Source organism: Agelaius phoeniceus, chromosome 11 (assembly GCF_051311805.1).
Source record: "Agelaius phoeniceus isolate bAgePho1 chromosome 11, bAgePho1.hap1, whole genome shotgun sequence".
Taxonomy (NCBI): domain Eukaryota; kingdom Metazoa; phylum Chordata; class Aves; order Passeriformes; family Icteridae; genus Agelaius; species Agelaius phoeniceus.
The window spans coordinates 12,514,264-12,539,187 of record NC_135275.1 but is presented as its reverse complement, the minus strand read 5'-3'; the positions used below and the strand labels follow the sequence as shown (position 1 = coordinate 12,539,187).

Genomic DNA, 24,924 nt, shown 5'->3' with positions numbered 1-24,924 from the left:
CAAGGGGTGCACCCACAGACACCTGAGAATGACTCTCCTCCCTTGAAATCCTTTCTCTAAACAAGCTGCTGATAAGGATGATAGACTGCAGGCTGGAGGGACAGTCCCCTGCCCTGGGCTAGATGTGACCATGCCCCCAGGGCTGGGGAAGGACTAGCATAGAGAATGAGACTCAGAGTAGGGAAAAGGGAGTAACAAAATGTAAAACAAAGGGGCAATTGCCCTCCCAGCAGCCAGGAGTCTCGTCTCAGTAACATCATGCCAGCAGAGCAGAAAAGCTGATTTAAAAAAACAAACCTGACAGAAATCTCATCTCCTCGGGTGAGCTAGTTGAGAGAGCAAATTTTTTGCAATTATATATCAAGGCATCCGTCAAAGGGGACTTGATTAACCATTTCATTGGCTGCATAATTGGAAACCAACTGTTGTATAATTAATAGACTTACTAGGAGGCAGGCAAAGTCCATCAGGAGCCCTACAGGTAACTTCTTAATGGGGAATCAGCTCCCTTTGATTAAGAGCTGCTGCAGCGCTGACGAGTTGTTGAGAGGCAGACAGAGCACGCTGAGGAGCATCCACCACACTGCCACAACCAGCCTCTGACCACCAGGAGACTGGGTCTCCCCCAGGCTATTTTGGGGCAGGACCAGGCTGGCCTCTGTCTCCTGGGGCAGCAAGAGATGCCTGATCAGGAGTCTCCCCCAAAAAGAGAAGGGAAAGCTACATCTGGGCACTGGTGTCAGCTCCTGAGGAGGGGGAATATCACCAGCATCAGCTGAACACATCTGATTTACCTCCTCTGGCAGCAACATCCCAGGGCAGCAGCTGGACTGGGAAGAACTCATAGATTCTGCCACAAACCTGCTACTGGGAACACTCCCCCCCATCCATCTCCACAGATGCTCTCAGCCCTCATTATACACACAGAGTAAAATACCTGTAGTGACACACAGAAATCAAAACCCCACATGCCTGAAAGGTGCCTGAGCTGGAACCAAATGAGATTGGTCAGAGAAGTGAAGGGAAGCCTATTCCCCCTACCTGCCTCCTCTGCCTCTCCCAACCAGACAGAGGTGTATCCTGGAATGCTGAGGTGCCAAATGATTCCCAAACTGCCCATGCATTTATTTACTCCTCTCTTATCTCAGCCTTATGGAAACAATGCAGTCAAAGGAAACCTGTGCTGAGTGTAGAGACATCCAGGTTTGTCACCTGCTGTAAGGAGCCAGGACCACTGATTACCAAGATGCAAGTACCCAAATGAAAATTAATTATGATTTTCATTCACAGCCAATGACAGCATATTATTGCACTGAACAACAGGAAAAATTATTCTCTCCCATTTTGCATCAAAGAGGGTGCAATCGGGCTGCATATAATTGTGCTTAATGATGAAAACAAACAAAGGGAACAGCTGCGATTTATTAATCCCATTACAAATAATAAAAGAAGTTCCTGAGAGCTGTGAACACACTTGTGATGCTCAGAGAGCAGGCAACAGCAAGACACTCAACAGATGTCAGGCTGCTGTTGGCAGGCAAGAAGAGGACCTGTGCCCCTAAAGAGCAGCTCATTAGTGCCATGGGTTCATCTCACATGGTCCCTTCCATGCTCTCACCCAGGGCTTGGAGGATTTATTTAAGGATTGTGGGATTTTTAGCCAGGAGGAAGTGAGCACTGGATGATGGCTCAAGGATGATAGCTGGACCACAGCAAATCTAGATCTTCTGGACTACTCCACTTTCACTCTCATGGTAGCCACAGAACTGTGTACAAACTGTAAAACCCTAAAAAGCCCTTCATGGCCAATCCTTTTTCCAGAGCAACAGGGGCCTCAGGGATGTGATATCCAAAATCATCTAAGGACTGGCATAGAGGTCCCAGCAGCATGGTCATCAGTACATGGCCACCAGCTGCATGGTGACCACCACACAGCATCTTCACAAGAACCAGGATCTCCTCTTCCCTCCTGTAAAGCACTGAGTTCCATAGGATATTGGCCATCATGATCCCAGACCTGACCTTAAACCCAGGAACCAGGTCTGCTACAACTTGCTTTTGCCCCCCTAAATTCACACGTCAAAGAAGCACTGGGAGAAGCCTCTTTGGATTGCTGCATGGAACAACAGGCACCCCATTTCCTCTCCTGGCTCTGAGTGGGAAGATGTTCTGGCACTCTGTCACTTAAATTAGCCACCATTCAAATATAGTCATCAACTCCTTTATTGGGACAATAAAATCTGTACTATCCTGCTATGTGTATAGACCTATATTTTACTGTAGTTACATATTTTATTGCTTTAATAAGACGTAGGCTGCGGATTTGAGCAGAGTTTTGAGAAATTAATTTGTATCAATTACAACAGAGGAGTTCTTAACCATCCTTACTGACATTCACAAAACAAGCACTGGAGAGACCACCACATCCTCTAAGATCCCTGGGGAGAGGAGCCAAACACCACCTGTACAGTTCCACAGCACTGGTACCACCATGGTGCAGGATTGGTGGCAGTGGATAGGGGAAGCACGCTGAGATAATGCTGGGAACTCTGCAGCCTCGTGGAGCTCATGTGTCAAATGTGTAGAAAAATAGGTGTTTCCCACATTACTCACTGCAGAAAATATGAGGAATGAGTGAGCACTGCCCACTCCAGCTCCTGGCTTCATGCCTCCCAAACCTTTCTTTCTCCAGCAGCCCAAGCACAGATGTGGAATATGTTACTATTCCACATTTCATGGAGCGTTTTTCTATAGGAAAAAGCAGGGGACTGCAGAAACAAGGACAAAAGGACTCAAGTGGCAGCTGAGACCTGATTGTGCCTCACTACATCTTACCTCATCCTTGTACTTGGTGATGTAGGAGTAGATCTCGTGCAGGGCACTCATGCTGTTGAACTGGCTCAGGTGTAACCGTGACTGCTCCGCCAGGTACGCGCTCATGTCCTGGTCACTGATCGCTGGCATTTTAGCTATATCTGCATAATATCTGCAGGGAGGAACAGAGGGGTGGGTCAGAAACAGGGACAGGCAGGAAGGGACAGGTCCCCACCACAATGGTCACAGAGAACAGCCACTGGAAAGGCAAGTGAAGAGCACCTTTCCTCCAAGCAGTGAGATACATTCACTCATTTTAACACTGCTCACTAAGAGGTCTCTGAGCACCCCACAGAGCAGTCAACACAGTTAAGAATGTGCTCCTGATGGAGCAGCACCCAGCTCAGTCCAGTTCTGCTCACCTTGCTGAGAAGCCAAGCAATCTTGCTCTAAGGGATTTTCCACCCTCTCCTAACCTACACATTTTTTGTCCTTCCCATCCCATTGGCATGTTTTTCCACCAAACTACATGCACCAGGACCCTCCACACCTGCAGTAGCACACAAGGTTTTGCTACTACTCTCCTAAGGTCACCATGTCCCTAAAGCCAACAATGGCCCTTTGCATTCAGTTAAATACTTAGGTTGTGAACACATGACAAGGTGACATCCTGCCCCTGCAGCAATACACGTGCTGTGGTAGTGGAAAAACAGAATATCCAACAGGATGTTGATCACAACCTTGAGAGGACAAAGCTGCACCATCCCAACAGCAGGAGAGTTACACCAAGCAGACACACCAGTGGACTGGCTGCTGAGGACTTTTTGGAAGCCAGGGTTGTGTCCACAAGCCTCATTTTAAAAGAAACCCCACCAATAGCAAACAAGCTCTGGCTGCTACCAAGGAGCAGTATTACCAGCATTTCCACCTGGAAATAAAGAGTGCCAGCCTCTCTCAGGTTTGCTTTGCTCCTCATGACTCCCCACTTGGTAAAGTTTCTGGTACAGTGATTAGCACCACTCAGCTGAACGCTGAGATGGAACACTGCTGAAGCACTTGGATAGGAGCAGATGGCAGCAAGACCACTTGAGAAGATGAATATGAGGATCCACTCCATCCCACTGCACTGAACTCAACTAGTGATAAACTACTTGGGCAGTTTTCACAAAGACGCTCATTCATACCCAGAAAATGATGCAAGAGAATTTCTGGATGCTGCCAGGAGAGCAGTGGTCTGAGGTGAGGACCTGTGACTAAGCCAGGCATCTCCTACACCCTCAGAGAAATCTCACATCCCAGAGTGACATTTCCTAAAGCAGCAGTTTCACGCTCCAGGTGTTATCATGACATACAAGATGGGAAGAAACCATCATTTTTCAATACAATGTGCATGGCTCACATGGACCAAGATTCCAGTCACACCATCCATTTCCAGAGGACACCTATGACCCCAGCAGTAGTCCCCTTGGGTTTCTGAAGGTTTCCCTCTTCCTAAGCCCTTCGCTGTGCTATTCCTGCCTCATACTGGCAGGATGCCCTTTTTTCAGCTGGTGCCTGAGCCACAGCAGCAGACAGACCTGCTGTTGGGACTGGCAGTCCCACTCAGCCACCCCCACACCACTCCCATCCCTCCTCTGCAAAGCTTTCTGACTATAACAGCCAAAAGCCAGAAATGCTGATTATGCCATAAATTCCTGCAGCAGAGGACCAGTAGTAGACACAGTCACTGCACAGGACATCTCTGCACAGGACATCTCTGCCCCCTGCTCATCTGCCTCTGGGACCATACTGGAGGTAAGCAGTGGCAGGAACATCTGTCACCACTGAGATCTCCCACCTCCTCCCCCAGGGATGCAGAATGTCTAGACCAATGGTTAACTCTGAAATGGTTGTATACCTTTTTTCTTCCAGGCACACACACAGAGCTGAATATTTTTGTCATAGAGATGGCAAGGTCAGAGAAATTCACCTTATGAAGCTTGTGATGTTCCTATGGGACCCCACTCCAAAGCCCCATGCAAAGAACTTCCTCCTATTACAATGCAGCTCATCTCTCAACTCAGGCATCATATTTCAGGGGCACCTTTCCTTCTGATCCAAGCCCTTCCTTCCTCGAGGGAAGACACTTGTCTTTGTACTTGCCTGTGAAACAGCAAGCATGCCAAGGTGCAACAAAAATATCTGTGTACAAACAGTACCCAAGGATGATTTAGGCTACAAAGTTCCACCCTTGTAAACAAGAAAATATGACATTTACTGTTGTCCGGTCATCCTTCATTTAGTTCATTCTGTATTTGGTCAAGATGCTGAAAAAGGGCCCTCAGTTAAGAAAAAAGAATCATCTTTAGCCCAGCACATCATCACCAAGGAAAAGTTGCAACAGCAACCTGAAATCTTCCATTTTTTAAGTTTCAAGAAGTTCCACTTCACAAGATGGCAACATTTTAACCGTAGCTCTGTTTGGAGGGCTTTGGAGGACATCTCCTAGGTTTCTCTCCCAAAAGGATAAAGCTAAACACGGCATTATGCCTGAGTGCATCAATTTGCAAACAGTCTCATTCAAACCCTGAACCCTTAACACTACATTAATTCAGCAGGACAGAGGGACATCTCTCCTCAGCTAACAGGGAAGGTGGAAGATGTTGGAAGATGTCAGGGGACCTGCTCCCTTCCCTGCTCCTCAGCACAGAGACTGCAGCCTGAGCACTGGGAAATGATAATTTTCAAGCATTTCAGCAAAACCTGCATGTATTGTTGTGATACAAAAAAAAGCACTTCTCTAGTCCAAGGCTGAGTTCTCACCGCTCTTCAAAAGCAATCAAGCGAGGTGTTAGTAATTCCCTAGTACAGACCAAGTTTTTACAACAGAAAACATCAGACAACCTAATAGTGGAGGTTGCTTTTAGCACCCCTTAAGCAAGTCATAAACGGCTCTTTAAAACAACCATTGCAAACTCATTTTAGGAGACAATCATGAGAAAGCATCATCCCCCAAACAAGAGGACCACCTTGTGTGAGCATTAGTACAGTCCTGCTCCAGTCAGCTACCAAGAGGAGCCCTCCCAACAACCCACATCCCCACATCCATGAGCATCCACTGCAGGTCCCCCAGGAGAAGCAAGGAGCTATTGCCAAGTCTACTCACCTTTCTACCCAGCTCTTGTAGTTGGGGATGTCCTTGGCATACAGTAGTTTGTTGGAGGGAGAGTCCTTTCCTAGCTTGTGCTCAGAAGTTGAGCAGGAGTCCATGAATGTCTGAGCCACCACGGATAGGCAGGCATCAGTAATACTGTTCTTGTGAATGTCGAACACAAACTGGGGGTTTTTAATCACATTCACCCAAAAACGTAGAGGTAGACTGAGGGATGAAGGAAATAGGAGTCAGCACCTGAACCACACCCTGCAGGGCAGCTGGCATATACATGCACCTCCAGTTGTGGAGGAGCTTCCCATGACCCAGAATTGGGCAGGTTGCTTTTCCCAGCATTCCAGGGATGCAAACACCCTGGGTAAATGGCCACTCCCCCCTGCCCACCCCAACAAGGCTGCAGTTCTCCATGAAGAAATTCCTCAGCACTGCCAACATCCCCAAAGGCAAACCAGGGCAGTGCAGATCTGTGGTTTCTCCAAGGATCCACTCTCACTGGAGAGCCCGTGGGTCAAACCAGACATGGTCTCTTTATCCTACATTAATAATCCTTTTGAAGGCACTGTGTGGCATTTCACACATCTCCCGTGGCAGAGGAGGGAGTTAGCTGGACTCCTCAAGGGACTCATTAGCACATTTAACACCAGAGGAAAATTTAGGTGGTCTCAGATGCTGGAAATAAAGCTCTCAGCTGTAGAGACAGCAGGTCTCCTGGCGAGCCATCGACTGGGTTGTTTGCTGCAAACTGACACACACATGCCACCCTCCATGGCTCCCCTTCCCAATCCTGCTGGCCCTCTCCTCTCCTAGGAGCACCTCAGAGCCTCCCCCATCAGAAATCCTCCTCACTCTGTCATCCCCCAGCACCTACATCCAGTGAATGCTTTTATCTTAAAGAAAACACACTTTGTTCCCCAGGACTTTCCTAATGAGGGTACTGGGTGCATGTACATATTTCATTTGTGAAGGGAATGGCCTGGAGAAATTAGCTCCACATGTCGAATTAGCGCCCAGAGATAAGCACAGGCATTAGTATGCAAGAGCCTGCGTGCCCAGCCCCTGTAGAGTGGGGCTTTTTTCCTCCCTTGCCTTTCACTCCTTCTTTTAATATAGGAAGCTGAGTTATAAATCAGTTCCAAGCACTTCCACGCTCTCACATCTCCATTTAAAAATGTTTCTTTTCCTGCCCTGCTAATTGCAAACAGTTACTGAACTACACAAAAGCGATTTGGCTGCCATTTAACAAATGCCAGACACGGGGAACATACGTACCCGTCTCCAGTCACAGTAAAATCAGAGAGATGAAATCAGTGAGGCAGCAGAAATGAAAAATGCCAAAGGGGGCTGAGGAGCCAACACCTGCAGAAGCCCCAGCACAGCACCCAGGAGTGTCACAGGCTGCCCCGCCCCAGCATTCAGCCAGCAATCAGCAGAGCAGGGGCTGGCTCTGCAGGCAAGGGCAGGGAGGATGTGCACACAGAGCTCTGCTGACAAATTTGGGCACAGCTGAGTGACAGCAAGAGTGTGGAAACACCTTCAGGACAGCAGAGATGAGAATTGGGGCTGGCATCCCTGGAGGAGCCCGGAGGATGGAGAGGCCAAGGTGAGATGGGAACAGAGCCCTGAGCCACTGACTGCAGCCATCAGGGGGAGCGTGATGCTTGGGATCTGGGGAAGGGCTGAGGGAGAACTGCATTCCTGGGATTTTTTCTGCTAAGGAAGGCATGCAAGGGATTTACCCACACCCTAAATACAGAGATATGGGCCTCTCTTGTCCTGGATCATTTCCAGGTTCATATTTCTCCTCCCTGCGGGAGGGCTTGGAAGCTGTGATGTTGTTAGCCCACCCCCCAGCCCACTGTCCTTCTCCATTACCAGTTACTCTTCCAGGTGTGCCTGACATCATAATCATTGATCTGATGCTTATCAGCTTGTTCATCCAGGAAATCAAACATGTATTTGATGGCGAGGGGCAGTGCACTCCCACGGTGAGCTGTGCTAAAGATGGTCTCAAACAGGTCATCCACAAATTTCTGCAGGGTGCCCTGGGGAGGAGAAAGAGAAAAGGGCTGCTCAGCAACACCCTGGGTCAGCAGAGAGGTGGGTCTTTAACTAATGGTCCGCCTCTAAGCCAATTTAACTTCTATTCCTACACCTGAAAAAGCAGCACAGTACAGTCTGTGTAACCCTGCTGGTTTTCAGTGGTTTATACTGGGAAACAGACACTGCAGTGATGAGGTATGTCCTTCATTGTATGATCTGGCATGCTAAAAGTATATCAAGAAAAACACCATACAAAACAAAAAAGTGTTGTATGTGCTGAGGGAAGTGGAACATGCTGCAGTGCCAAATGCCTGGGGTAATCACCCTTCCCACATCACCAGTTATGCAGTTTTACCCCAAACACCAAAGAGGCACCTATGCCAGGGCATCTCTGCTTTGCAGACCAGCAGCTGCTCAAGGATACAGGGAATAGTAAAAACACCAAAAGGTGCAAAGAGCGAACGGGAAAATCCACTCAGGGAATATTCACTGATGGTTTCAACACACAAACCCTTCACCTCCAGCTCAGAAAAGAGACCAGGTGAGGACTTCTTCCTGTGCTAGAGCAGGAGGCTAACAAAAGAGCAGTGTTTACCACTTTTGGACAACCCAAATCACTACCCATCCCCACCCAGATTTCCAAAGCCAGGCACCAGCTCTGGGCCTCTGGGCCATACCTTGGTGGCCAGCAGACGGGTCAGGTAGATCTCAGACACCATCTTGCTGCCGCGGTCGCCCTCCCGCTGGTCCATGTGGTCGTGGTTTTTCACCAGGTGCCAGAGCTTTGTGCCGCTCTCCAGGTCGGGGGTGATCATGGGGGTCCGTGAGCGCAGGCTGTCAGGGCTGCTGGCTGTCCTCAGCATGCTCTCTGCAAGCACAGGGCATGCTCCCACCCTGCCACCCCTGCCTCACCACCAGCCCCATATCCCCCTTCCCTCCACAGGAGCTTTGGGATTCAGCATCTGCAGCCACCATGAACTGGGAGCTCTGCTGTGACCTCCTCACAGCCTGCTGGGCCACACGCAAGCCTGGCTGATGTACAGGGGCCAGGACAGCCATGGAAGGAATTCTGCAGAGCCTGTCCTGCTCCCAGCACACAAGTGCCAGGATCACAGATGCTTCCTGATCACACTATTCCCTTCCAAACCAAGGCTGAAGTACACCTGCCAGTACATTCGTGGGTGTTTTCAACTCTGCTCTTTTAAGTGCTAAGTGCCTCTGTGCTTATTTTAATTAGATTTCAGGGGAATAAAAGGGAAAGGATCCCTTAACAGCAGCCATCTAACATTTGCCTTTTTCCCCTGAGCCCAACACACTGCAAAGAAAGATGGCTCTGAGGGCACCTGCTCCCTCTCCAACACTAGAATAAGTAGCAGAATTGTGCATGAGGGCTGGGAGTCTGGAGGATTTTTTCACATGAGTTATAGTCACTTGTCCTGTGCCTTGGTCCACATGCCCAGCCCAGTGCCACCTCCCCAGCCAGCCCAGAGGAGGATGCCCATGTGCACTCACCATATCTGCTGAGGGACTTGGTGAAGGTGGAGGAGTTGGAGATGTTGTATGCTGAGTTCTGCTTGGGCACCAGAGCTACCGAGGAGCCATCTGTCACCTGCAGGCAGGAATGGGCTGAGCAGGCTGCCACACCAGAGAGGCACAGGGGGAACAGCCCCAGCACAGGGAGAAACCAGCCCCAGAGGGATGCAGTGACACTGCCACCACCTCAGGGACATCATCTCCAGCAAAGGAGCCTGACATATCTCTGTGACAGCTGGGGGAAGGGGAAGAACAGGAACACACCAGGAAGGTCAGCATGAAAATGGCAGAGTAAGGTCAGAGTGGGAAACAGCCTCTATGAACCCTGGAAACACCCCATTTAAAAGGAGCACAAACATGAGGTGGAGGCAGGAAAGTGAGTGCAGACCTCCTGGCCATGGCCCTGGAGAGCTGAGCCCAGGCCCTGACCAAGCTGAGGAGGGAGAAAAGATGCTCAAGCTCAAAGCAGCTGGTGACTGCTCCATGTTCTACATCATGGACAGCCTTACCTGGTAGTGGGCCAGGGTGTTCAGCCTCTTCCAGTCATTGTCAATCTTTGTGGTGACATCTTCATCCTGCAGTATGATGCGGGCCATCCTGCCCTGCCGCCACTCTGTCCCCGTGAGGGAAAAGGGCTCGTGGTTAGTGGATAACAGGAGTACAAAGATAAGGCAAGGGTAGAGCACAGGCCCAAGGCATCAGCTTAAGAGAGCTCCCACCCCTCTCTGAGGCCCAGGGCTGATGGCTATCAATGTGTTGGACAAATTCAAGTACTCAGGGAAAGACAGCACCAGTTTGACCCTGGTGACTGTTACCTTCGCTACTCTCCACTCCCCTGTCCCACCTTTAAGAACAGGACTATTAACACTGCTCTCAAGTATTGCTGGCCTCCTTGGAGGTGTCTCAAGACACCTCAAGCCTGCAATTCAGACCCCAGAAGACTAAAGGGGGCTCTCCTCTCCACCTCCTCCACTGGCAGGATCCACACTCTCATGTCAGGCTCCCCACACACAGTCAATGCCACCAGCATGGGAAAAGTGGACTGAACAAGCACAAAAGTGCTTCTGTAGGATCTGTTGATTTTCCTGCCCTGCACAGATTTATTGGCACTTCTGCTCTTAGCCAAATCCCTGTTCCTCCCAGGGAAGTGCTTGGGCTCTCTCTTACCCAGGTCCATGTCTCCAGCTTTGGGTCTCTGGGAATAGGGCACACCCTTGTAGACAGCGTCCAGCAGCTTCTCCTTCACCTGCGTGATGGTGTCGCAGTTCAGCACCTTGACAGGGATCTCTGGGGCATTCTCATTCTCAGGGTTCACACAGTTGAGGGTCTGCACAGGGTCAGAAAGGGTCGAGTGAGAGGCTGTGAGACACTGACTGCAAAGGCAGGTCCAAAGACACAAGGCTACAGCTGTCTACAGGCTGTGCCTTCTCACCTCCTGAGCTGCTGTGGAGTTGTAGCCACATGGCACATTCCTGCTTCCCTTTCCCCACCTCTCCCTGCCACTCTCAAACCTCCAATTCCCAGAAGGGAAATGCAGTGTCAGTGAAGGAATCCTGGGCCAGCAAACATGCCCAGTGCACCAAAGCCTGTTGAGAACAAGCAATGCCCAGGCACACTCCACTCCCCTCCCAAACCATCCCTGTGGAGACTGAGCTGCAGGTGAAGAACCAGCTGCAGGCTCAGCCAGGGGAAGGGTCTGGCTTATCATTTAGCTGGACAGAGGACATGGCTCAGAAGAGAGAGGAGAAGTATCTCTCCATCTCTGCAGTAACCTCAAAGCTCTAACTTTGATCCCCACCAAACATGAGCTCCATATGGCACAAACTCAACAGCATCTCTCACCCAAACCTGCCATTGCCAGGGGTTTGCTTGGAAAGATATGGAGCAGGATTCAGTTCATGTTTGGATTCCTTGGGCCCATGGCAAGATCAAACCTTACCAAGGAAAGGCCCTGTTTCTGACCTTGTCTGAGATGGGCCCCACTCAGACAGGGTGAGAGGCACCCCAGGAATGCTGGAGAGAACAACAGACAAAACTGTCTCTACAAGTATTTTGTGTGCTTCCAAGATCTTGTTAAATAGGACCTGGCAGTCCTGGCAAGCACCAGTACCACTGAGGCTTCTGCTTGCACTAACCAGCATTTTGTAGTCAATCTGCTGCCGGATGAGCTTGTCCTCACTGAGGGAGTAGCGAGCCTCTCCTGTGATGGCATCAATGGGTCCCTTCTCCATCTGCTGCTTGATGGCACAGTAGAGCATGAAGAGTGGCTCCCCAGCACATTCCTGTGGCACAGGGCGATGAGGACATGAGAGAGAGGAGTTAGAAGGTGCCAGGCACCAGCTTTGCCTTTCAAGAACCACCACCATGTCAGAAGTCTTCTGTGGCCCTGCACCATCAATCCCCACACATGGCATTATAAAAAGTCTTCATCCCTTGCTCAAAACTGCAAGGAGCAAGGTCCATGGTAAAATTCATTCTGTGAACTCGCTCTCTCCTTCCAAACCCACTGGAAGTTGTTTGTATATCAACCTCAGATACCCAGGGCTTCCAGACACTTCTGGGTGAATTCTGCTCATTCTGCAAGCCAAAGATTAGCTAAAAATGGTCATTTCAGGTCTACTGAAGAGCAGATTGAATCTGAGGACCTTGAGTATGGGATACAGCCTGTCTTTTGAGCTGCTCCAGACAAGAGAAGCACCTGAGGACTGGAAAAGACGCACTGCAGTGGGACAGTCTGGGGGCTCCTGCCCAGACATCACAATGCACTTCTGACACCTGTCAGGAGCCCAGTCTCACATGAGAGAAGGTCAAAGGAGGTTTCTCCAAATGACAGCTGGGTACAGCCAGCCAGACCCACTGGAAAAGGGGGACCCAAAGGAAAAGCACGGGAGCAACCCACAGACAACCCTACCCTGAGTCTCCAGGTGATGGAGGGGACCAGGCAATGAGGTTTCCTGCAGTTAAACCATTTGCCACCTACACATCTCCACTGCCAAGGCCTTGTACTCAGAGCCAGCTTTAGCTACCAGACAGAGTCACATCAGCATCTATCTCATACATGTGAGGAAGGGAAAGGGAAACTGGACCAGACACTTCCCCCTAAAACAAGCTGGATGCTGGATTCAGAAACACTAAAGGAACTGCCAAGGTTGGAAGCACCAACCAGCCTGGGGCCAGGATTTGGCACAGCAGGACGGGGAGCGGACACCCGTTCATAACCCGGGGCCCAAACACGTCCCCTGAGCTGCATGCCAATGAGCCCTTGCAGATGCAGACATTAGCCCTAAGGGAGAAAAAAGGGAACAGAGAGGATGGAGAGAAGTCCCAGCAGATTTTGCCCCACTAGCCCTCATCCCTCCCTCCTGGCCGCCTCACAAATAAATTGTACTTTGGTGCAAAGTGCGGCTGCTCTCCCTGTCACCATATGCTGTTAGCATCTCGTTAGCATCTGCGGTAATTAAAGAGACAGCTGCTAACGAGCAGGAACAGGCATACATCATCCCCAGACCTTCCGACAATATGCCTGTCTTTGAAATTATGTTTCATTTGCAAACTTGGCTTCATTAAGTCAGCTTGGAAAAGTGAGAGACCCAAGTGGGTGCTAGGCTGCACATCACCGGCTGCCTGCAAGGCGAGGTTGGCTGCAGAGTGGTGAGAGCCCAGGGGTCCCAGGGCACCCCAAGCCTACCCCTCTGGTTCTGGTGGAAGGACTTAAATTCCTCTTTTTGGTTCCTTGTAAAAACTCCTTGTGAAAATCCCAAGTCTGTGGAAGTGGTATGGATGGAGGATGACTTGGAGCAGGACTCCTGCTCCCATCTGCCATGGTTGCTACAGTCTCAGCCCACAGATTTTACCTCTCCAGTAAGACATGGCTGCTGCCCCCACATCAGCAGCTCTGCACCCACCTTAGGGATTCACACCAAGAGAGGTGGGCTCAGTCTTTCCTACACTGGCTTCTCTGTCTGTTCCTAGTGTAGATCCCACCCTTAAAATGAGCACCTCACTCCCAGCCTCACTGTCCCCACTGGATCTTGAAGACCAGGGCCAAGGTGCTGCTGTGGGTCACAGCTCACTGGGACAATGCAGATGAGGATGGTTTAGGGATCATCTTTGACAGAGACCAACAAAATGAATAGGAATCAAAGAAACCAGTGCTGGGTAGTTCACCTGAGATGAAGTCCATCAGGTGAAATACAGAAGGAGACCACTGAGATGTGGCCAGGTGGTCCCTCAGGTTGATGAAGGGCAGCCTGTTCCTCAAATGTGACTGTGCCCACCCTGCCAGCCCTTATGCAGTTTGCTCACTGCTGTGGATCTGACTGAGGGGAGCTCTGGGGGCCCTCCATGTGAGCTGAGCTGGAGGAGGGCAGCTGCAGACACCCTGTGCATGCCCACGTTATATGTTGGGAACAGGCTGAGACAAGCCAGCTAATTCCCAAACTGTCTTACTGACTAGATCTAGCTCATCAGGCAGCTAATATTGTGCATTTTTCAGCACTTGTCTCGATTTATCTATCTCCCTTTCCCTGAGGTGTCTCATTAAGAGTCTGATAAATGCTACTTCAGGGTCCTCCCGAAAGCGCCAGCCCTTGCTGGCTCACCACGCTGCTGGCCCTGGGCATGAGGGGCTGTCCTGTGCCTGTCCCCATCCCTCACCCACTCTATCTTGCTCTGCTCAGGGCAGTTTGCTGAGAGCTGACCCAGTGGCTGTCTGCCTCATTTACATGCACACATACTGCAGTTTGGGGCACTTTCCCTGCTGGCACGCTGTCTGTTGTGAGACTCTCCATCTACTCCACAGCCCTCTCCTGCTGTTGCTGCCACCTGTGATCCTCACTCTCCAGAGACAGGTGAGAACAGCCTCGTGGGTCTCCTCTGGTGTGACCAACCCAGAAGAGGGCATGAGCACAACTCAAGTCTCTTCCAGTTTAACTCAAGTGACTCAGGGAGTGGAGTTTCAACCACGTCCCAAGGAGGTGAATCCCAGCGTAACAAATTTCACAGCCAGAAAGTTCATCCAGGCCCTCTGTGTGTGTTTCTCTTGTAATGGTGCACCTGGATCAGACCTTTCTCCTGCTGCTACCAGTCAGACACTGGAGGTGTTTTCTCATGTCTAAGTCATGGTATAGGCAAGGACTTTTTTATAAAGAGGCATTGCCCTGGTTCCACCATCCTCACACCTCTCACCTGCTACTCCTATCCTCACGACCTGCTCCACAACTGGTAATGTGCCCAGGAGCCTCTCTGAAGGGGGACAAGGACAGATGCAGGACATTGGTGGTGCATGAACTAATCCAAAGTAGCTTCTGAACATGGCCCAGTCCAGCCAGGGACAGGTCAAGGATGTCAGGTCACACACACAAGTACAATGTCCCCAAACCCTGCTGTGCGTGTTCATAGGCTGTGCACTGCACTTTGCTCAGCCAAAATGAACTCCTCCAAGGAGCCTTGGAGGAGTTTATCCACAAGGAGAGCTACTCCTGCCTGTCCCACCAAGTTCACAGAGCCCAAAGAGCCTTCTGCCAGTGCTCTACTCAATCCCACTGGGTACTGCTGAAGCAAAAGGGCTCTGCTGGACAAAGCCCTGGCACAAAGGGGTAGTGGGAGATTTGACATCTCCCTATGACCAGCACAGCTCTTCTCCTCTCCCACCCCTGGCAAGCAATCTCCAGCATGCTAGATAGATTTTTATAGATACAGGCTATTCCTCGACAGAGGCAAGAAGCCAAGTGCACGTAAGTGATATTATAAATCACCTCTCGTTGACGATCACTTGAGTTCTGCTGAGACTCCTGCTCGCTCTCATCTCTTGGCTGGAAATAGTTCAAACCCTCTTTATCTTAATGAGGGATGAAATCCCACAAAAACAGCAGTGTGCCACCCAGTCTCACTGCACCAACACCAGGCAGGATCCCAAGAAACAGCCCTGCTGCCTGACAAACCAGCAGCAGGATCGCAGGCATCCTTCACCCATCGGAGTCATCCCAAAGCTGCAGCAGGACTGAGCCTGGAGTCCATGCACTGGAGCTGCTGCTGTGCAATCTGCATGGAAAGTGGTGCAGCTGTAGCAGGTGGAAGCACTGGTGCTGATGGAATAAATGTTCTCAATATGGGTAGATGCACCAGTGGTAAAAACAGAGCTTACACTGTGGTGTCCTCTTCTCCTACCCCTATGAAATTGGAAACAGGTGAATAAAAGGTAAAAGGCTCTGCAGCCTCATGCAGGTGCAGTTCAGAGCTCTGTCCCTGGCTGTCAACAAGCCCCTCAAGGCATCCATCCCCACCAGGGCACCTTTGTCAGGAGAAGCAGCAACAGAGGTGGAGATGCCTGCAGGAAACAATTCCCCTACCACAGAACCTCAGTGTTGGAGAGATGAAGGAAAAGCAGCAGCATTACATGAAGAGTGCAACACATCAAACTACAACTCAAAGAGGGAGAAACAGCCCTGATCACAGCCATGCCTACAGAAGGATCAGCTCTCAGGGCTTTTTCCTCCTGAGTTACACAAGCAAAGGCAAGAAGAGAAGAATGGGGACCACTCCAAAACTCAGCTGAGTTGCTTCAGATTTATCTTTCCTCAGGGCACCATTGTTAAAATCTGAAACCCACTACGCATTAAGCAATCCCGATCTGGATTTCATTTCCCAATCTCAGCTATTTCCCAAAAAGGAGACCAGAATCACATCTCAGAAAATCAGGATGGAAACAGAGATCTGGGAAGCAATCTCTGCTCTGGGAGGGAGCAGCAATGCTCAGGACCATGTCAGCCTGGGCTTTGGGCAGCATGCTGCCTGGCCCAGTGAGGCAGGAACCACCTCCCTGTCCACACGGGGTTGCCATCCCTTCCCCAACTCACCTTCAGAAACTTGTACAGCAGAAAGGTGAACCAATTTGTCAGCATCTTCTCTGCCACTGACTCCGTTCTGTAGGGAAGGTAGAGAGCAAAGCCATCAGCACAGAATATTAAAGGTCTCTGATCTCACCCGTTGCCACCTCACCCTTGGACTGTAGCTAAATTATTTTTGGCTTTAAAAGGCTTCATCTGGGAAAGAGTCTCAAAGCAAGGGGCATGAGCAGGCAGCACAAGCTCTGCTGGAAAGCCTGCTCATCAGCAGCCCCCCAGGAGAGAAAAAGCAAATTGGTCTCCAGTGTATTTGGAGAACTGCAACAAGCTCAACCTTGTCCCACTGGGAGTCTCACCAGGGGATGGATGAGAAGCTTTCTGCTTCTCCATGGTACCTTCTACTTCAATGAACTTTGTTTCTTCTGTGTTGTCCCATTGGAAGCAGGCAGCTCTCTCCACAGGAGGATTGTATGAGGCACCTAAGCCAAGTAAAATATCCCCAAATGTACCTCAAACTCCCCAGATAAAGCACAGCCTGAAAGAAGGGCTGAGGTTGCAGGCAAAGACAGACCTAGCTAGAAGCCCCTTTCCCCACCTGGGAGCTGCTGTTCCCTGGTCCTGCAGTGCACTCAGTATTGCCATTGCCCAATGCAGGGCACCAGTACTGGTGACATGGGACTCCCCTGCAACCCCTAAAGCAGCCCTTGATCTCTAAAGCATCAAAGTTCAGGAGCCATAATAGAGCAAGAGGACATTGACCACCACCAGTCCACTGGTACATGGCCTTGGTTAAAGCCACAACCAGATTTAGGTCTGGAAACTTTGACCCAAATACATTTTTGATCAAACTTATCCTCACTACTAATCCAGCTGAAAACAAGAGCATTAAAGAAGGAGGGAATAAGAGCAGTGTTTGGAAACTTAACCTGTTTTCCATGTACTTTTGGAACACAGACACTGTGCCAGGCTTGGAATTTAACCCTTCCATGCCTGCATGGTGAAATTTAGGGTTGCTGTGTGTCTCCTTGGAGTGAGGTGGTGATGTAGGAGTTTGCAAGTGTACACTGCTGCACCCACTTGCTCTGAAAGAAATTTAAAAATGGAGCTGTGCCTCTCAGCTTTTGGATACACAGTTAAAGGAAGCAGCCAAAGCTGCCCTGAGAAAACCTATATATTACCCCTAGTTTCCTACAGCACAGTTCAAATACAAATGCCAAAGCAGCATAACAGGGAAGGTCCAGGGAGTTGCCTGTGTCTGCTGGGGACCATGCACAAAAGGGAGAGCAGGATCCCTCAGGATGGGTGTGAAATGTGTGAATAGAATGAGGGACCTCGTGGGGCTGGTACTGCAGCCAGGATGTGCCACACCAGCAGAGAGAGGGACATGGAGGGTGACACCAGACCCTGTGAACCCTGCAGCCCTACAGGTGCAGCTAACATGCCTGTCTCTGCACCACACCTTATCTCTCTGCCATAAGATTAAAACTCCCTTAACATGTCCATTATTTTTAACATGGCCTTCACTCCTAAAATCTCCAGCTTATCCACCCATTAATTATCAGATCAGCCACTTGCAAATGCAGATGGTCCTGAAAGCACAGGCAATACTAATAACCTCAGGGACATGGCTGCATTCCTCTTGCCCCAGGGAAACAAATACAAATGGTTGACTCAAGAAAACAAAATCCAGAAGGACCCAAAACGTTAGAGCCACCAGAAGGAGTCCCACTGCCCAATTCCATGCACTGCCCAACTGCAATGCCATGCCCAGCAGATGGGCCAGGAGCAGTTCCCAAAGACCAGATGGCTGGGGCAGAAAATCCACTTTCCCAGAGTTTATTCAAGCTGACTCAGTGTCATATGGTCCCTTCCAAGGTTTTCTCTTGTGCTAATGGGGCTTAGCCCTTTTTGTCCTCCCTGGAATAGCACAGCTCTCCTTAAACCATTTGAGGACAGCATTACTTGAGCCTTCAGGGAAGGGAAGGCTTCATGCCCCCACCAGGAAAGAATAATCTACCACAGGAAACAAAAAAAGGGAGAAGGGACATGGAGAGAAAGCCAAGGGAGAATTGGACTGCAGCTATTCAGCAGACATTCTCCCTGGCCCTAGAAAGGACCTGACAAGCCCATAATGCTTATCTGAAGTGCCACCACTCAGGCTCTGGAGGATGTTTGTCTTATCCATGATAGAGCCAGATGCCACAGCAATGGGGGGATTATCCTACAACCAAATAAATAAGTAACAGCTCTCCCCAGTTAGATCAATGCTAATCCAGTTGCCCTGGGCAGTAAGCACACTCTCACACCCAACAGCAAGGCTAATCAAACAGATAGAGAAGCACAGCTCTCTGCACCATGGCTTCAAGAACAGTCTCTTTGTTAAATATCACTCAGGGAGGCACAAGCAAGGTGCTGGCTAGGGGACTTATCCCTGTCCTAACTGCAATGGCCCTCGAGCACTGTGGCTGGGGACTGGCAGTCTTTGGGCACTGCTGCAGGCTGGGCTCTGCCCCTGTGCTGCTGCCATGGCTCAGTCACTGCTGCTGCTGGCCTCCTTGTGATGCCTTTTATTTATATTTTATTGATTTACTTCAGGAGCTGGAAATGCATTCTAAATATTTCAGTGAAACCTGGTGCTATGGAGGAATGATTGGAAGAGAAGAGCCTAAGAATGCAGTCAGGGGACAGGGATGGGGAACAGTGGCTGGCACCTCCAATACCCACCCTACTCCCAGACAGCCATCAGCACAACACACCCCCTCTGACACATGCTAATGAGATGCTTTGAGACATTAAGGGCACCCTTGTAATGTAAATGACACAGAGAGAGTAAGAAAGCAACGAGATGGGCAACACGCAACACGGATGTAACTGGGACCAGCTCACACCTGGGTCTTCTCCAGGTGTTTGCCCAGGGCCAAGCATACAAAACCTGACAGATTTTGTCCAGTCTGGCCATGCCATGAACATCAGTTTATCTTTGAAAGATCCCTGGGTTTCTAGAGCCTTTCTGGTGACATGCCAGCCTTGTGCCTCTCAGCCATCCCTGCATCTCCGACGAAGGCTGGTGGCACCAGGCTGCTGGATGTCAGCATGGGGAGGCACCACATGGCGTGCAAAGGGAGAAGATGGCACCGAGGGCCTCGAGCTAAACCAGTGGAGCTTATTAATAGTTTTTGTTCAGGACTTGGTGTATCTTTCAATATTCATCAGCCCGTGATGAAGGAGAGCTCAGAGCTATCGTTAAATATTGATGGGGCAGGCAGACTCACGGCAGGGCTTGGCAGGCTGCCTCCTGCTTGCACTTCCCCCGGCCCAGAGAGACTCCCAGCTTGCAGAGATCTGAGTGACTTTCCCAGGAAAACCCCCACGTGACTGGCAAGGCAGGTAAGCCCTGAGGAGACAGCAGGGAAGGGAGGACTCCTGCCTGCTGCCAGCCCACGCTGGCATCCACACAGCCACCAGGCAAGGCAAGAGCTGCCCCACATGCCAAGTGATGTGGGGGACCACCTGGTCACCTTCCCTTGTCCAGGTGACCTACAGCCACACACCACAGTGCCTGGAACCAGCCTGAACAGCTGGCAAGCACCTTGCTGTCTCCTTCCCAGGCAGCACGAGCTCACACAGGCCAAAGTGGAGTGAGAACATCCCATGGGTGCTCCTGAGCTGGCCGGGGCCACATCCCTTTCATACTTGCACACAGACAAGCAAGGAAATGCTTGACCATAGACTCAGTGCTCTCAGTGCCACAGCCAACACCAAAGCCATCACTGGTGGCATCCTCAAAGGACACCAGCTCATGGCACTGTGCTCAGAAGTGCCTGGGCACTGTCCCACATCTCCAGCCTCTCAGGGGGACACTCACCTCCGCAAAAGCAGCTTGGGGTGGTTCTTGCTCTCCAAGTTCTTCTCAATGAGGTCGGACAGGAGCTGTTTCAGCACCCCTGTGGCATACTCCATCTCGCCCTGCAGTGCTGTCATGATGAGCGAGGCCACGTTGCCGCGGTCCCGCATGGAGAAGCTCCGCTGGGCCTCCAGAGTACGGATGAAGGTCAGCAAGAAGTGCTTCTTGTTTAGGAGCTGGCCAAAGAGGGTCAAGGACTTCTCCACATTAGCCTGGACCTGCAAGGATAGAGCAAAGCTGAGAGACAGGAATGATAGGGATGATAGTGATGAGAAGGTGGCTGGACTGAACCACACCCTGAATTCACTCTCAATCCCACAAAATGAAATTATGAAAAAGGGTCAAAAAGCAGCTGGACTAGGTCTATCCCTACTACCAAGCTTCCCCTTTAATGATCAGTCTCAGTTCCTCCACAAGAATTATCTAGTTTGTAAAATCCCAGCATCAGGTTAACACAGTCTCAGGGCATCAATGTATATATGTCTGTATAGACACACCCTTCCACACAAAGACTCTCTCCCACTTGTGTGCAGACACATAAACACATTTCCCTCCCATAAACAAACACTCCTTCTCTCCCAAGCACACACACAAATTATCATTTTCAATTTCAGCTAACAAGCAGCTCAATTTCCACCCAAGACACTGCAACATGTGCTTTGGGTATTACATATAAAGCAAATAAAGCCACAACCCTGAGTTCCACCAGCAGCAAACCCGCCTGGTTTGGAGGGATGGATTTCAGATAGGGAAATAGTAGCAGAAATCTGTCTCTTTCCCACGGCAGATGCACCCTAAAAAAGTCCCTGTACTCATGAGACATTTGAAGTTGCATTTCTGGCCATATTTGGCCATGTAGGACCCAGCAGGGATTGGGCTTGGATGCTTTCACACCTGCATTGCCATCAGCAGCGCAGCTCTGGCCAGCCCTGACCACATTTGTTATCAGAAATGAATATTTTTACAACACTCCGTTTTCCCACTAGAAAAGATGGTTTCCTCTGAATAAAAGCCTTCCTGTGATAAAACATCAGTTTTTTTCTTTAATTCCCCCCCTTGTCTTCCTGATTGGGAGAATAAGCATTAAATTTCGCTTCATGTCGGTATTTGGAGACAAAACAACACTTTTCATTTCAAAACACCAACTCAAAATGAAGAACAGAGTTTTGACACATCAAATCATTTCACTTCAATCAAAACTTTGGATTGGTGCTCTTCAGCTCAGTGAAATTCCTCACGGTTGTAACTTCCCTCTCCAAAATACTATTTTCCGCTTCCTGCTTCCCACCAAGTCCTTGTCAATTCCAAGGCCCCATGTTCAACTTGCTGATCATTAGCAGAAATAAATGAACAATACTGAGTTAAATATTTAATCAGGCTTAAATTCTCATAAAGCAGCCAGCCTGCCCCTAAAGCCTGCAGAGGAAGGGAGCTGGTACCGGTGCTCGCTGTGGATTAGCATGTGTGTGAGCAAGCTTCCTTCCGTCACTTGCAATAGCTAATGTTACACTCTGAGTAAAGAGACAAATAAAAGCAAACCTGATTAAATTATATGAAGCTTACACAACTCTAGTTGCTTTATTTAATCTCTTTTGGGGATTTTTTTTCCCCCTTCGCAAATTTAACCCCTTGCTTCCCAGACCAGGCTGAGCTGGTGTGCTCTCTCAAGCAGGATGTTGTGAGTTAGGAGCAGGAAATGGACAAAGTCCACCCAGCCTGCCATAGCAAATGCAAAATTCCTCCTCTGATACCCTTTTTGATACCCTTGCCACATTCCCTCTTTAGGGAAATTCTTTAAGAGCAAGAGCAGAGGTGAGAGGAGAGCCAGGCATCTGCACAGACAGGCAGGGCTGTGCCCCAGGGAGACCTACACGCCTGCTCTGGCTCTGAGCATCCGGAAACCTGAGCTGCAAGGGGAAATCCATGGAAACAGGGTCCCCACCACCCTCCAGAGCTGGGATTAGGGGCTGGGGAAACAGAGCAGGCAGAGGGCCAGGGCCCACGCTGTAGCCATGCTGGTGTACAACACCAGCACGTGCACTTGCAGTTGGTAAGAGCTTGTTGTGTTGTAATTAGTGACCGTGCATCTTGCACCAGGGCCAATTACTTCTCCTAAATACATTGTGAAGCCCACGTCGACATTAATTACTGTGCTGGGTCAGCAGTGAGGGGAAGCGAAGGTCACCCCCTCCTTCCTCTTGTAATCAAGAGTGGCCTCAGCAGCCCAGCACACGAGAGGCAATTGCTATGCAATTGCATGCACTAAATTATACAGAGGTGGGGAGGACAGGCAGGAGAAGAGAAGGAGCTGGTTTGGGGAGCAGAGGAAGGATGCCAAGGATGGGTTCTGCATGGGGAAATGGAGCCAAGCAAGCAGGCGATGTCAGACAACCCTGCTAAAAACAAGCGACCAGTCAGGCATCAAACAAACCCAATTGAATAAAGCAAGTGCTGTAGAAAATGACAGCAGCAATGATATTAATATAAATATTGATATTAATGTCAGAGAACACAGTAACCATTTGGCAGCCAGTCCACATCCGCGCTGGCTGCCACGTGGAGAGATGCACCACGCCGGGCCAGCATCCAACCAAAGCATCTCCCCAGCCCGGGGGCACAGGGGCTCGTGCAGGGGACTGTGCAGGGGCACATCCCCAGTGTGAAACACTACAGAGACAGACAGACAGACCCACACCTCCATCTCTTTCAGCACAGGGTGGTCTTCTATCCCCGGGAAGAGAACCCGCATGGCGTAGGTGCGGTAATCCAGAAAGGGGATGCCAGCCCCATCCAGGTCGTTGGTCAGCTCATTGATGTCTGTCTGCAGCTCAGCAAAGGCTAGGGAGGGAAAAGCAGAATTAAACAACACATCCTGGAGTCTCAGCACACAGCATTAGCACTCAGCCCCTCATCACACCCCCAGCACCCCACGGGTGGACCCTCCCCAAGGCATGAATATTCTCAGCATTCCTCTTCCTGGCAGGCTGTGATTGCTGTCCCTATCTCACAGATGGAGAAATTGAGCTGCAGAGTGTGGGGATGACATCCCCGGAATAAATGAAGTGGCAGATTTGGGAACAGAACTGCCAGGTCCCAGGGGGGTCAAATCCCCCCTGCCCAGCACTTGCAGCCTCCCAGGGATGCTGGGGGCAGGGAGGAACAGCAAGGTTTGAACAAAAACAGAGCTTCTTGGGGAAAATGTTAGCCTAAATCACAAGATTGCCCTCATTTCTTTTTGACCTAAATACTACTTGAGAGAAGAGCTTGAACACACCCACCCCAGAACCTCCCGATCCCAGCAGAGGCAGCTGTGACTCCCAGGGGAACATGATCCAGGGGGGTCCTGAACCTTTAATTGCACCTACAGGGAAAAGCTGATGGGAGAAGAGTCCTGGAAATGCACCAGGGAAGGGGGTTGGGGTGGGGGGAGAAAACCCTCAGAAAAATCAAATTAACAGCACTTTAAAGGGAGCTGAAAGCCAGGCAGAGGACTTCAGGCTCGTCAGCCTGATGAGAAAAAACAAACCGTCAGCTTGAAAGGCGTGCTATCTTATCTGTAACTAGTGGGACTAGAAAAGAGAAAAGGCAGGGAAGAGATTGTGCCTTTTAATTAAAAGCAGATCCTTTTATCTGCCAGCTGTGGAAGACAAGACACCATCCCCTCCACCAGCTCCCTCCCCTCTCCCTGTCACCAGTGCCATCCACAGGCATGTGGAGGGATGGGGACTTAGGGGAGCAAAGGTTTGTCTTTCCTTCCCCTTTTTATTATCTTGTTTTCAGTGCCTGCTTCATTTGCAGTGTCCGGGCTGCTTGCGGCTGTGGCTGGCAGGGTCGGGGCCTCTGGAGCCAGCTCAGGGGGATAATGGGCAATTAGGTTTTATCAGCAGTATCATACAAGGAATTCTGTCCAATTTCACAGCTTCTGTTTGTCACATAATGAGAGATCCACTGCCCACTCACAGGAAGCCTTCGCTACCCTGCTTGCTCTCTTTTTTCGCACTTGGAGAAACAGAGAAGAACTTCTTAACTGGAAAAATCCCCAAATCCCACCTAAAAATCCCACTTCCACTGACAAAGCAGCTCTGCCCGTTCCCATTCCCTCTCTGAAAGGCAGTAAGGAAAGGGTAGGAGCACGCTGAGCCTTGGAGCAGCAAGAAACACCCAAAGACCCCCATGCTGATGGCAAAGGGATCCCTTACCCTCTTTGCACTCCAGGGCCACCCGGGACTCCAGGTTGTCCATCTGCAGCTGGAGCCGTTTCAGGGTGCGGTCAGCATCCCGGGACTTGCGCTTGTAGGCGATGAGGACGATGATGATGATGAGGAGGAGCAGGCCGCCGCCGCCGCCGATGCCGATGATGGCGGGCAGGGTGAGCAGGCTGTCCGAGTAGATCTGCAGCGTCCCCGGCGAGAACTCGAACCCTCCAGCCTTGATCTGCACCACAGCAGGGCAAAAAATGGAGCTGCTGTCAGGGAATGTGTGCCACAGGGAGCCCTCCCTGCTGTGCCCACCGTGCTGGGAGCTGGGGCGTGACTCCCAGCCCAGGGCAAAGGCAGGCACGGCAGGAGCAGTGCGAGGCGCTTCAATGGCACGCAGCACACACGCTGCCAGTGCACGTGGAGCCGGCACAGAGTTTG

At 50.4% G+C, this 24,924-nt stretch overlaps 1 protein-coding gene across 2 annotated transcripts in view; it reads right to left on the bottom strand.

The window, feature by feature from the left end:
* Positions 1 to 24,924, bottom strand: part of PLXNA1 (plexin A1) — a 115,581-nt gene that overhangs the window by 4,875 nt on the left and 85,782 nt on the right. Inside the window, exons 20-31 of one of the 2 annotated variants that reach the window (XM_077184814.1) lie at positions 24,487 to 24,721; positions 22,983 to 23,125; positions 20,249 to 20,505; positions 16,396 to 16,462; positions 11,674 to 11,820; positions 10,706 to 10,865; positions 10,048 to 10,151; positions 9,518 to 9,614; positions 8,683 to 8,873; positions 7,838 to 8,007; positions 5,960 to 6,172; positions 2,836 to 2,986 (exon numbers count right to left, since the gene is read on the bottom strand). In XM_077184814.1, the coding sequence (XP_077040929.1) occupies positions 2,836 to 2,986; positions 5,960 to 6,172; positions 7,838 to 8,007; positions 8,683 to 8,873; positions 9,518 to 9,614; positions 10,048 to 10,151; positions 10,706 to 10,865; positions 11,674 to 11,820; positions 16,396 to 16,462; positions 20,249 to 20,505; positions 22,983 to 23,125; positions 24,487 to 24,721 (1,935 nt within the window). The remainder of the gene's footprint in view (positions 1 to 2,835; positions 2,987 to 5,959; positions 6,173 to 7,837; positions 8,008 to 8,682; positions 8,874 to 9,517; positions 9,615 to 10,047; positions 10,152 to 10,705; positions 10,866 to 11,673; positions 11,821 to 16,395; positions 16,463 to 20,248; positions 20,506 to 22,982; positions 23,126 to 24,486; positions 24,722 to 24,924) is intronic. The other variant, XM_077184815.1, reaches the window with a different exon arrangement.